Genomic DNA, 11,309 nt, shown 5'->3' with positions numbered 1-11,309 from the left:
GCCTGGATCCCAAGTCTACGTTCAGTTTCACTAAGCTGTGCTGGAGTTTTTGCAGGACGAAGCACTCTACAAGCGTGTGAGGTGTTACTTTAAAGCGAGTTTGTGTCCTGTCCTCTGCGAGGGCCAGGTGGTGGCACCAGGTGGTGCTACCAAATGATAAAACCCTGGTGAGAAGGAATGAGAGTATCAGACGCCATCCGGGATCCGTTAAAACCTGTTGTGGTGAGGCTTATTCGAGAGCCGCGGCTCCCGGGAGGCTTTGTGTAACTAGGCGCCGCCGACGGTTGATCCTTAACAGCTCTGCTCAGATCGGATCCTGTTGTCCTTCCTAACTTTTTCCTTCCACCCCAGCAGATGGAAGCCTCCATGCGACTGCTCAGCGGTTCTTCTCATCCTCCCGCGGCTCTGAAGGTAAGTACGGGCCATCCGTAGGCTGCCGCGCGCTTCTGTGGTTTCATCGGTGTTTTTCCRTGCACCAGCGTTTGTTTACTACAAGGGGATAAAGATTATTCCCAGAAAGATCCTGCCCTGGTTATTTTGAGGTCCGTTACCCTCTCAGAGGCACGGATTTGCTAGGGCTGTTGGAGCAGATCTTGGTACCGCGGCAGCTRCGCTGTTTATTTTCCGCCGGCGGTAAAAGTAATACGTTGCTTCCCCACCCTTTGACCTATGCGACGAACGCGACGAGGAACATTCATGTAATCGGAAACAACTTGCTTGCTTAAACGGTGCGAAACCAGGCAGGATCTAATAGCTCCGAAGGAACGGAGCCTGCCCGCAATGAATAAACATGTTTACAGTCCAGGTCAAATGCCTGATTTTTTTTTTTTTTTCTCCCAGGTTTTGCGTTTGGAAAAAGGGCGTTTTTCTAATTTACCTAAAAATTATTTCTCCCTAAAGCCTTTGGGAATTTTTCATACCCTTCGGTTACTTTTTCCAGCCCTAAACTTAACGCAGGGGTTGTGCTGCAAGCTGTTTTGCTGTCCGCTGAGCGTTCTTCACCAGGGCGCTCAATCCCAATCGCRGGTATAGATCTCTGTCGGAGGAGTCTTGGGAGAATATTAGCAAGGCAATATTTGGAGGTAGCTGACCTTAAACCAGCTTAATTCCGGGATTAGCTACGGCTAATTCCTTGCAATAGCATGCGGGTGTCTGCTGGGACGGGCTCCRTTGCGCCCGGGGTTACGCAGGCGGCATCAAACGCCAAACGTGAGGAGCAAGAAGGTTTTCGCCTATGGCAGTAAGTAAACGGCAGTTCCTGAAGCGTGTTTTCCGCTGGTTTTATTCTTGATCGGCACRAAGCAGCATCGGTTTCTAAATCCGGGTTTGCCTGGTTTCGGTTCAGCAGGCTTCAGACACGTCGCTCCTGACAGCCAGGCTGAAATCCGAGCCGCGGCGCTGTTTGCATCCGGAGCGCGGCGATCGCCTCTCGCTCGCACGGCAGCCGGCGAATCTCCAGCGTCACCGCCGCCTCTTCCTCTCTGCTCCCGCTCCCTGCTTTTCCCACCTTCCTACCCAAAACCACGGAGCGGCTTCCTGTTCTCGAGGTCCTTCCCTGCTCCGTGCTGGTCCCCCGCGGTCCGGCAGCCTGGGATCCCCCTCTGCCGCTTAGCGAGTGCGGCGAGCGGCCGCGAGCTCTCTTCCGCTCTGCCCTTTTCCAGCCTGTTCCTAGTATAACCCGGGAGAAATTATCCAAGGTGCGCAGTGTATCCAGGTGTGTGGCGTAGCCCAGAGCGCACTGCGACGCCGATTCCAGCTAGGGTTTGGAATAARCCTACGCCAGAGTGAAAACGCTCGCGGCGATTGCGATACGGGATGCCGGCTGGCAAACCCAAATTAAGGCTCGCTGCCTTTYGGAGTGCGACGCTGTTTGGGGAAAAAGGTGCTTTAAAAACTGGAGAGTTAAACTTTCCATGAGGTTTTTTCCCCCCCTCACCTCTAAGAGTACTTCCAACGGGTAAGGAGCTTGCGCTGAAAGCAACCCGACTTAGAAGAAGTATATTTTTAGTGCTTATTTCACATAGATTTACCTTCGGTGTAAATGAGAAATCGCACTTTAATATTTTAACACAGGCGTGGGCAGAGTCAGGATAACGGGGGGGGGGGGTTTATCCCTTAAAAACGCAGCTGGCTGACAGCCGTCCGAAGAGCCGTTCTCGGATACGGGCAACGTTTGTGCTTGTTCTGCTCCTGTTTCAGCTGCAGCCCCTAAAGCCAATAACTCGTTTCTTCTTTTTCCTCCCTCGAGTTACCCGGAAAGCAGAGCTGAGACTTTCACGTGGCAAATCCGTCCTCCCAACCCATCCGACAGAAAGGCTGAAGGTCTTTTTCACTTCCGTGAGCGATCGGGAAAGGAAGAACAGGTTTCCGTGTTGTCCCTCTCCCCGTTGGGATGCTACAGGGTAAAACCTTTTCCTGCCCCGAAAGCAGGAGCGGGTAGCACCTCACCCCGGCGGACAGGTCGGAGCCTCTTAACGCCGCTCCGTTTCCGCTCCTTGCTCCGTGCACGGACAAACCCAGCCGTCGAGCAGCCGTGCGGCTCCCCGAGCAAGGCCGCTGCCCTATTTCTTTGACCTTGAGCTAAGCCGCCCCCCCAGGCTTATCACATGCTCTTAAACCCGCTGGCTCTGCTCGAAGCCCTGGCACGCGGCGCTTAACTAATCCCGGGCCGGTTTAAGTGTCCTTTCGTCCCGCTGCCGTTTCTATAAAAAGGAAAGCGGAGCGGCGGCGGAGAAACGCGGCGCCGAGGCCGGGGCGTCCCACGAAGCGTCGCCCCCCCCCGCGAGATGTTTGCGCGTCGCGAAGGAAAAGAGCTTTATTCGGAAGTGGGTGTCGAAGCGCGGCTCTTTGCCGTGCCCCTGTCCCCAAAACGCCGGTGAGGTTGRACCCGCGGGCGTAACTTCCTCCGGCCGCTGGTCCTCGGCGAGAGCTGACGCCGCGAGCGGCTTTTAATTCCCGTCTTTTCTTTGGATTCGCACCCGCGGGGCTCGAGTAGCGACGGGAACAGCTGCTGAGCAGCTGACGGCTGATCTGGGTCACTGGGTGACACGAGGGAAATAGGGAAAAAATAAAGTCCTTGCGTAGCGCAGGTGCCCGTAGCAGGGGGATTTCGTAGCCCGGTTGATCCGAAGGCGGATCCTGGTCGACGGCATTTATTTTCAATGATGAAACCGAAATTTTAACAGCGGGGTTCCCTTGCGGAAGCATTTCCCGAGCTGCGTGCGCGCTGCGGTGCAAACGAGCATTTAGCTACGTTAATCTCCGTAGCCTCCTCTGGAAGGACGGAGAGGTTTGGGAGCACGGCGGAAGTGCAGGGAAGCGGCGCGGAGCCGCCTGGCTGCAATTTGGCTGCAGTCTTGGCTTTCCGAGCCAGAATTTCCTTGTGCTTTTTGCTTTTTAAGGCTACAAGCCTTGCGGAGCTGCGGGACACGGCACCCTGTGCACTCTGCAAATAGGTCAAAAGAAGAAAATGCCGCTTAACGCACAAAACCCGGGAGCCTTTCACCGCTCCTTTTCCCTATTTTAAAGTATTGCAGGCTCCAGCAGTTCTCCCGGATGCGGTTCGGAGGCTTTTACAGCGCTGCTGCTGTATTTGTACCATGCGTGAAAGCGGGTCGCGTTCAGGGCGCAGGATTTTCTATTTCGCTCGTGGCGGTTGGTTTGGGATTTGCAAGGTGGCGTTTTGCTCCCGAGGGGAACAAGGGAATTTCCGAGCATCTCGGGGCACCGAGAGATGCGGGGAAACATGTAAATCCCGTGGGCCAGTTCGTCCCTCCCCTGGAAGCTCGGTGCGGAAAGGCGGCCGCTAAAGGATGGGAAACGGCCGAAACGCCGCTCGCTCCTCTCGTTCCCGTTTAATATAGGGATGGACGAGGCCGATGATACGTTCTCGTGAGCCCGGTTAGCTCATGAGCAGAGCGGAAGCAAGCAGCAAAAATGAAACGGGAGAAGACGAGGTTTAAATTATCCAAGATATAATCATCCAAGCAGCGGTAACGGCAGGGTTTTAATATAATTAATGTTTTGCTTTGTTGGAAAGCGGGAATGGGGAATACCGAGGTGTTTTTAGGAACGAGGAGCGCGGCGCCGGGGCCGTGATGCCTCTTGGTGGATGCGACGAGGGACGAAGCGCTCGAAGCGGAACCGGCCACCAGCAGAAAACGCAGCCCGAGGCGTTTTCCAGATGTCGGAGTAGCCGCGGGCTGCGCAGGTGGCACGGCACTGTGCCGCGATCGGAAAGCTGGTGTCAGGCAGCGCTCGCAGCGCCGTAAGCTTTTCTCTCTCTCTCTTTCTCTCCTTAGAGCGGAAGCGGGGCTGCGCTGGGAATTCCCTACCGGAGCCTGAAGCGTCCCAGGCCAAACCTGGCCTCGGCCGATCTCCCGGAAGAGGAAACCGAAAGAATCGCCAGGATATTCTCCGCTCGGCTGTCCAAGAAGGAGTAGGTCCGCGCGCGCACCCGTTGGGAAGGAGCCGCTTCCCGGCTGCCGCTTGCACCCGGCGCGGGCAAACGCCAGCTCTGCCGGGGCGGCCGAAACGGCATTAGCAGGTTTCGCTCTCCCATTTTTTAATTTGCCGAATTGCCGTGCATTTAAAGGGAGTTAAATCCCGGTGGTCAACCAAGGGATCAGCTCCCGTGGGAAGCTGAGGGAGCTGTGAGTCTTGCAAGACCGGTCCCTGGCAAGCACAAGCCAAGGATGAATGTAAAAAATCTCAATCCGTGTACAAAGGGCTTTTACCAGAAATAGATAATTTTGTCCTGTAACTTATTTTTGTACATTTTTATCGGGTATCTTTCGGATAACGGAGTACAAAGCAAAGGAAGCGACGTTATTTTTGTACCGCTATGCAAACGCTGTTTGTGTTTCAATAAAATTACACCGGTTTCTTGGCGTCTCGTGCTTAAAGGCGTTGCTGCCACTTGGCAGGGAAGCCGGGACGAGCCGTGAAAGAGGATCCTCTCCGGGCAGCCGCCTTGCTACGCTTGTTTTTCAGGGAATTGCTGCCCAGGGAATGGGGGGGGGGGGAAGATGTCAGCAAATCTTCCAGGTACCGCTGGAATCGAGTGTCCTCGGCCGGCTGCCAGGGAGCCCAGCGGCCGCCCGAGGGAGGAGGCAAACGGCAGCTCGCGGGGGCAGCGAGGGCCCGTCCTGAGCTGACCCCGGGGGCCGCGAGTTGGAGCATCGGCCCAGCCCGAAACCCCTCTCCGCACGCTCGTTTGCTGGGATGTGCGGCCTTGAAGGAGGTTGGCGCCAGCTGTGCCTGTTCCGAGTGAGCGTTTGCACTGGTGTTTTCCGCGTCTCGCCCCCTCCAGGGCCTGTTTGCCCCCCCTTCCCCCATGCAAGCTGGCAAGGAGCAGAGCGGGACCCTCAAACTCGCCTCTCAGCCTGTTAATAGCCAATTTTATCCTTGCTTGACAGCTATTTCGCCTCGCTAGGGTGGACGCAAGCTGCCGCCGGGGCACCGGGGCTCGAACCCGGGTCCCCCCGCGCGGCCCCTCCCGCTGCCGCCGCCGGGGCTCGAACCCGGGTCCCCCCGCTCGGCCCCTCCCGCCGCCGCCGCCGGGGCTCGAACCCGGGTTCCCCCCAGCGCGGCCCCTCCCGCCGCCGCCGGGGCTCGAACCCGGGTCCCTCCCCGGGGCGGGGCGGCGGCGCTATAAGAGCCGCGGCGCAGCGAAGCCCCCGCGCCCGCTCGTTCCGTGCTCGCCGCCTCCGCCTGCAGCAGGTGAGTCCGGCGACCGGGGTGGGGGGGGAGCCGGAGCGGCGACCCCGGGGCCCCCCCGTGCCCTCCCCTTCCCCGGCACGTCGCCCACGCGGTGTCCTTCCCGCAGGACTAGCATGAGCCTGAGACGTCGCCTTGCTCCGCCGTCTATGGAAGGGGACAGGACCCACCGAGCGGCTGCCCGAAATACCTTCGAGGAGCGCGACGCTTTCAGGGAATCCCGCTCGAGCCCCAAACTCCTGCGCTAAGTAAAAACCGGGAGCCGGTGCCCGTTAGGAGCGGGTAGAGCGACGGCGTCGGAAGGCAACGCGGGGCAGGTGGGAAAAAAAACGGGATTTGCGGCCTCGCTCACTGCTGCCGCCTCTCATCTCTTCTAGACGGGGGGCGGTTCGCTCGGTCGGTGCCTCCCTGCTTCCCGCTCACCCCTCGCCGGCATGGTGGGTTTCCAGCCCGGCGAGGTGCCCCCGACGGCCGCYGTGAAGTTCGTGGGGGCCGGGGCGGCCGCGTGCGTCGCCGACCTCGTCACCTTCCCGCTGGACACGGCCAAAGTGCGGCTGCAGGTGAGGCGGGCGCCCGCGACAGTTGGTTTTAGCCCCCTGCCGTAACCCCCCCGTGATCCCCGATGGGGAGGAACCATGTCAAGCCTCCTCTTCCTCCTCCTCCTCCTCCTCCTCGCGGGCTCCGCTGCCCAGATCCAGGGGGAGGCGAAGGCTGCGGGTGGCGCGCCAGGCGCCCGCTACAAGGGCGTCTTCGGCACCATGGCCACCATGGTGAGGACGGAGGGGCCCGGCAGCCTCTACAGCGGGCTGGCGGCGGGGCTCCAGCGCCAGCTCAGCTTCGCCTCCGTCCGCATCGGCCTCTACGACTCCGTGAAGCAGGTCTACACCAAAGGCTCCGAGCGTAAGTCCCCGGCGGCGGCGGGATTGGGCGGGGGAGGCCGCGTTCCGGAGGAGCGGCTCAGCATGGTGCCAACCCCATCCCGCTCTTCTTTCCCTTCCCGGCTCCTGCAGACGCCGGTTTGGGGAGCCGGTTGCTCGCCGGCTGCACCACGGGAGCCCTGGCGGTGGCCCTCGCCCAGCCCACGGACGTGGTGAAGGTGCGATTCCAAGCCCAGGCCCGCGCCGAGGGCTCCCGGCGTTACCAGGGCACCGTGGACGCCTACAGGACCATCGCCAAGGAGGAAGGAGTGCGCGGGCTGTGGAAAGGTGGGAGCCGATCCCCCGGATCCCGCCGCGAGCGGTCGCTCCGGCGGCGCTGAGCGCATCCGCACGCTCTGTCCGCAGGGACGGCGCCCAACATCGCCCGCAACGCCATCGTCAACTGCGCCGAGCTGGTGACCTACGATCTCGTCAAGGAGGCGCTGCTCGAGTCCCACCTGATGACGGGTGAGTCCGCCGGGGCCGGGACCGGGTGGGGGCGGCTGCCAGAGGCCATCCGTCCTGGATGGTCCATCCGTCCGTCACCCCCCCCTTGGCAGATAACCTCCCGTGCCACTTCGCCGCCGCCTTCGGGGCCGGCTTCTGCGCCACGCTCGTCGCCTCGCCCGTGGACGTGGTGAAGACGCGCTACATGAACGCGGCGCCCGGGCAGTACGGCGGCGCCGCGCGCTGCGCCCTCGCCACGCTCCGCCGCGAGGGGCCCGCGGCCTTCTACAAGGGGTGAGTAGGGGGTTCGCGCGCGACGTGGCCACCTCCGCGGTGGAGCCGCCCTCTCGGCGATGGAGATGACCGTGGAAAGCTGGTGGCCCCAGCTTGGGGGGGCTGCCGGGCGGATCGGTGACCCCCCTCGCCCCGGCCGCTGCGGCGCAGGTTCACGCCCGCCTTCCTGCGCCTGGGCTCCTGGAACGTGGTGATGTTCGTGACCTACGAGCAGCTGAAACGGGCCCTGATGGCCGCGCGCGCCTCCCGCGAAGCCCCCTTCTGAGCCCGACCGCCCGGAGCTCCCGCCGTGCCGCCGCCGCCGCCGAAGGGCGGCACCTCGTCCAGCTCAGAGCTGCCTGCTCTCCAGGAGGAGGAAGAGGAGGAGGAAGAGGAGGAGGAGACAGGTCCCCCTGGCCAGCAGGCGGAAAGCCTCGGCCCTCGCGGTGACCGCAGCGAGGCTTTCAGTAAACTGTGCGCCTCCTTTTTTCGGAAAGACTCGAGCCATTTTCCAAGGGGGACTGACTTCCGCCCCCGCCGCGTTGCTGGGTCCACGCTGACCCCGCGGTGGAGGAGGTCCAGCTCCATCGCGGGTGCCGGGCTGGAGCCCCGGGCTCGGAGCAGGTGCAGGAACAACCTGCACGTGGCGTTGGGGTGCGAGGACCGTGCCGCGGCCCACTCTTGGGCTCTCCCCAAAACGAGGAGCTGCTGCAGGGGAGAAGGAAGCAGCTTTTCGGAGGACTAGAAACTCTCTTTTTTTAACTCAAAAGACCACCCCTGCCTCCGGGCAGCTTTGGTGGAGCCACGATGAACCCGCCTTGGGCGCATCTTTGAGTAAAACCAACGTTTGAACAACCTTGGCTCGGCCTGCTGTGGAAGAACGTTTGTGAGCTAGGAGACGGAGGAGGACCAGGCCCTCCGGCTCCCTCGGAAAGCTTTGAGGGCTCCGGGAGCCTCCATCCTAGCTAGAGGCCTGGGACCAGCCCATCCCAGCTACCGAGTGGAGACCAGGAAGCGAAAAACACCGTCTCCAAGGCGCTCCGCGTTCGTAGGGCGCCGGACACCCGGAAAACTCCCTAGTCTTTACACGGATAACGGCTTTATTGGTGGGAGGAGAGCGGGGGGGACCCTCTCCCCCCCTCCCCGTCTAGCACAGCAGCGCGTTTCTCAAGAGCTTTTTCTTGTCGGGCGTGAGCTGCTTGGGAAAGGCGATATCGAAATAAATGACGAGGTCGCCTTTGCGCGCGGGCTCCCGGAGGAGCGGCATCCCCTCGCCCGGCACGACTTTGCGGTACTTGGGGCTGCGAAGCGACGGGAGCGACTGAGAGGAGCGGCGAGAGGCTCGCGGCCCCGAGAGCCGAGCGCGGGGCGCACGGTGGGGGGGGGGGTCGCAGGCCGCCGGCGCTAGAGCCGAAGCCAGATGTGCGCGACATCTGTTCTCCCCGCGCCGTGCAGAGCCCCGCGCGCACCGCCCGGGGTGGATTTTAGGGCTGTGGCCTGTCCCGGCTTCACCCGCGTGTCCCGCCGTTCCTTCCCCCCCCCTCCCGAAGCCGCAGCCTCCAGCTCCGCGGAGGCGCCGCATCCGACGGGCACTTACTCCACGACGTCGTTGACGGGGATGTTCAGCAGCCGCCCGTCCAGCGTCTTCACCTCCACCGTGCAGCCGACGAGCGCCTGCGCGACACGGAGCSGGGCCCCCAGCTGCCTTCCCCCCGCCTCCCCCCTTTTTTAACGATCGCGTGAGCGAAAGGGGGCCAAAAAAATCACAGGCGCGCGGCTACACCGCGAATAAAGCCTGTCACCCCGCAGCCCCGGGGTTTCGCAGCCGCCCGGGATCTGGCTCAGCTGCTTCGCTTTCGCTCGGCAGGGATCGGGGCCAGGCCTCGGGAAGAGTTTTTTTACCTTTCCCAAGGGGATGGCGGCCACGTAAATCAGGTTGTCGCCCGCTCTTTTAAACCTGGGGTGGAGTTTCTCTTGCACGACGAAGGTGATGTCGGCTGGAATGACGTTTGGGCCCTAAAAGCGAGGAAAAAGGGCAAYGGTTCGGCATAACGCCGACGGTTTTACACAGGGAAAGGCGGCGGGGATGAACGCCCTTTCGTCGCTGCTCCCAGCTGGCTGGGGAGAGAGGAGAGGTATTTTCTTCCTTAAAAAATAAATCCCACTTAATGATTTTTACAGTAGAAACTAGGGTCTCACAGTTCCCATGTCACCCGGGGGCGTCTTGCCGGGTCCCRCATCGGCAGCGCGGCTCCGGCAAGGCAGGGACACGTCCCTAAACCGCCCGGGCACCTCCGGGAAGCTCCGTTACGGCCGCCGGCCGTCCCAGCGCAACGCGRCCCCGGATCGAACGTGCCCCTCGTCACCTGGTCGCCTTCTTTCTCGAAGGTGATCCTGGTGCCCTGCTTCCAGCCGGGCCGCACGTCGATGGTCAGGATCTTGTCCCTGATGGCGGTCGTCTGTCCGTCTTCGTTCATCACCTAGGGGTTGAACACGGGGGCTCCCTCGCGCTGCTCCTCCCGCAAACGGGACCAGACGGAGTAGGGAAAAACAGGAGACCGGGGACCACGAGAGCAGCGACGGGAGGGACGCGAGTCATTAACTCAGAGCAGAAAGGGAAACGGGAGAGAGAACAGGTCTCCYGGATCCAGCGCGGAAACGAAACCCCGGGAGCCTGAAACAACGGGAGCGGGCGAAACGAACCCGGCCCTTCTCCGGTTCCTTCCCCCCGCTCTGAAATCAGCCGTCGCCACCAGCTTTCACGTCGGCTCTCGCGCCGAAATCCCTTGGGTGGGGATCGCTGCCCCCCTCCACCGATTGGGAAACGCGAGCCCTGCCTCCCCCCCCCCCCGAATCCGGCCTGCCCCTACCCGCCGGGAGATCTTAATCTTCTTGGTGCAGCCGTAGAAGAGGTCTTCAAGCGAGAGGTAGAGGTCGCGCTCGATCGGGGGGTCCTGCTTCCTCACGCCTCGTCCCCGCAGCCCTCCGAAGGCCACGTTCGGCTCCGAGCCGTCCTCGGCAAAGAACTCCGCGCGAGCGAGCAAAGACGGGGGGGAAGAGCGAGACGCGAGGGCAGCGCGGGGCCGGGGGAGCGGGGCCAGCTCTCGGCTCACAGCCGGCAACTCAGAATTCCAGCCCCAGCCTTGGCATGAACCCCCCCCCACTGCCACCAGGCAGCTCACTTGGATCGGGGATCCCTCAGGGCCTCCTTACTGGGGAAGCCAAGCACTCCGAATCACATCTTTCCAGAAAAGGAAGCATCCCTCGGGCTCCGGAGAAGCGGAACGGCAGCGACAGCCCCCCCGGGATGCTGTTAAAGCCCCGCGGAAAAGCAGGCTGCGGAGGTGGCCGCTGCCTCCAAGCAAAGCAAATTCCAGAGGGAGCCCCGAGGCAAGAAGCAGCCCGGAGGCCGGAAGCAGAGCTCATTCGGCAGCGATCCCGGGACACGGGCAGCGCATGCGGGAGTAGCCGGGCAGGGAGACGTTCCCCATAAATGTCCCCATAAACATTCCTTTAAAGGTCAGCAGGTGCCGGTGGCTACAGCAGCCAGGGCCAGGCCTTGTCCCAACGCCAGGCCCTGTCCCAACGCCAGGCCGGGCCTGGGTCACCCCGGGACAGCTGGCAGGGCCCCCACCTACCCGCGAAGGGGTTGTCGCCGCCGAAAAACTCCTTGAAGACTTTGTAGGGGTTGTTGTGAAACACGTAGCCGACGGTCCAGGAGTTCTCCGTGCCGAACTCCAGGGGGATCCCGCCCTTGAGACCCTCTTCTCCAAACTTATCGTAGACTCCTTTCTTCTTGGCTAGGGAACAGCGAGGCATCGGCCGCGGCCACGGGTTTCCCCGCTTTGCAGCGTGGGAGGCGGGATGGACGCAGGGCCATGCGCACGGACCCAGCCCCGCGCTGATCCTGCTCCAAATCCCCTCACTGCCCCCAGAGCTCACGTGTCCCCCGGG

At 61.9% G+C, this 11,309-nt stretch overlaps 3 protein-coding genes across 11 annotated transcripts in view; 2 read left to right on the top strand and 1 right to left on the bottom strand.

The window, feature by feature from the left end:
* Positions 1-4,885, top strand: part of C2CD3 (C2 calcium dependent domain containing 3) — a 39,861-nt gene extending 34,976 nt beyond the window's left edge. Inside the window, exons 31-33 of one of the 2 annotated variants that reach the window (XR_003256540.1) lie at positions 309-411; positions 2,249-2,337; positions 4,302-4,391. Coding sequence is in view for 1 of the 2 variants with exons in the window: in XM_026085161.1 (XP_025940946.1) it covers positions 309-411; positions 4,302-4,442 (244 nt within the window). In the remaining variant the exon portion in view is untranslated. Of the gene's footprint in view, positions 1-308; positions 412-2,248; positions 2,338-4,301 lie in introns of both variants that reach the window. The other variant, XM_026085161.1, reaches the window with a different exon arrangement.
* Positions 4,886-5,580: 695 nt separating this feature from the next.
* On the top strand, positions 5,581-7,665 carry LOC112975290 (mitochondrial uncoupling protein 2-like). Its single transcript, XM_026085171.1, has 8 exons — positions 5,581-5,721; positions 5,828-5,966; positions 6,096-6,278; positions 6,411-6,618; positions 6,729-6,923; positions 7,002-7,103; positions 7,196-7,376; positions 7,527-7,665. Exons 3-8 carry the CDS (start codon positions 6,153-6,155, stop codon positions 7,639-7,641), a joined length of 927 nt encoding a protein of 308 aa, XP_025940956.1. The 5' UTR covers positions 5,581-5,721; positions 5,828-5,966; positions 6,096-6,152; the 3' UTR covers positions 7,642-7,665.
* A 420-nt stretch (positions 7,666-8,085) lies between these two features.
* The window catches only part of DNAJB13 (DnaJ heat shock protein family (Hsp40) member B13), a 3,996-nt gene continuing 772 nt past the window's right edge, over positions 8,086-11,309 (bottom strand). Inside the window, exons 3-8 of one of the 8 annotated variants that reach the window (XM_026085166.1) lie at positions 10,994-11,155; positions 10,226-10,383; positions 9,722-9,835; positions 9,258-9,371; positions 8,953-9,078; positions 8,086-8,225 (exon numbers count right to left, since the gene is read on the bottom strand). In XM_026085166.1, coding sequence (XP_025940951.1) covers positions 8,097-8,225; positions 8,953-9,078; positions 9,258-9,371; positions 9,722-9,835; positions 10,226-10,383; positions 10,994-11,155 — 803 coding nt within the window. In that variant the 3' untranslated portion in view covers positions 8,086-8,096. Of the gene's footprint in view, positions 8,226-8,432; positions 9,079-9,257; positions 9,372-9,721; positions 9,836-10,225; positions 10,384-10,993; positions 11,199-11,309 lie in introns of those variants that run through there. The other 7 variants (XM_026085168.1, XM_026085163.1, XM_026085169.1 and 4 more) reach the window with 7 other exon arrangements.

Source organism: Apteryx rowi, unplaced genomic scaffold (assembly GCF_003343035.1).
Source record: "Apteryx rowi isolate R43461 unplaced genomic scaffold, aptRow1 scaffold_660, whole genome shotgun sequence".
NCBI lineage: Eukaryota > Metazoa > Chordata > Aves > Apterygiformes > Apterygidae > Apteryx > Apteryx rowi.
This window is presented reverse-complemented; position numbering and strand designations above follow the sequence as displayed.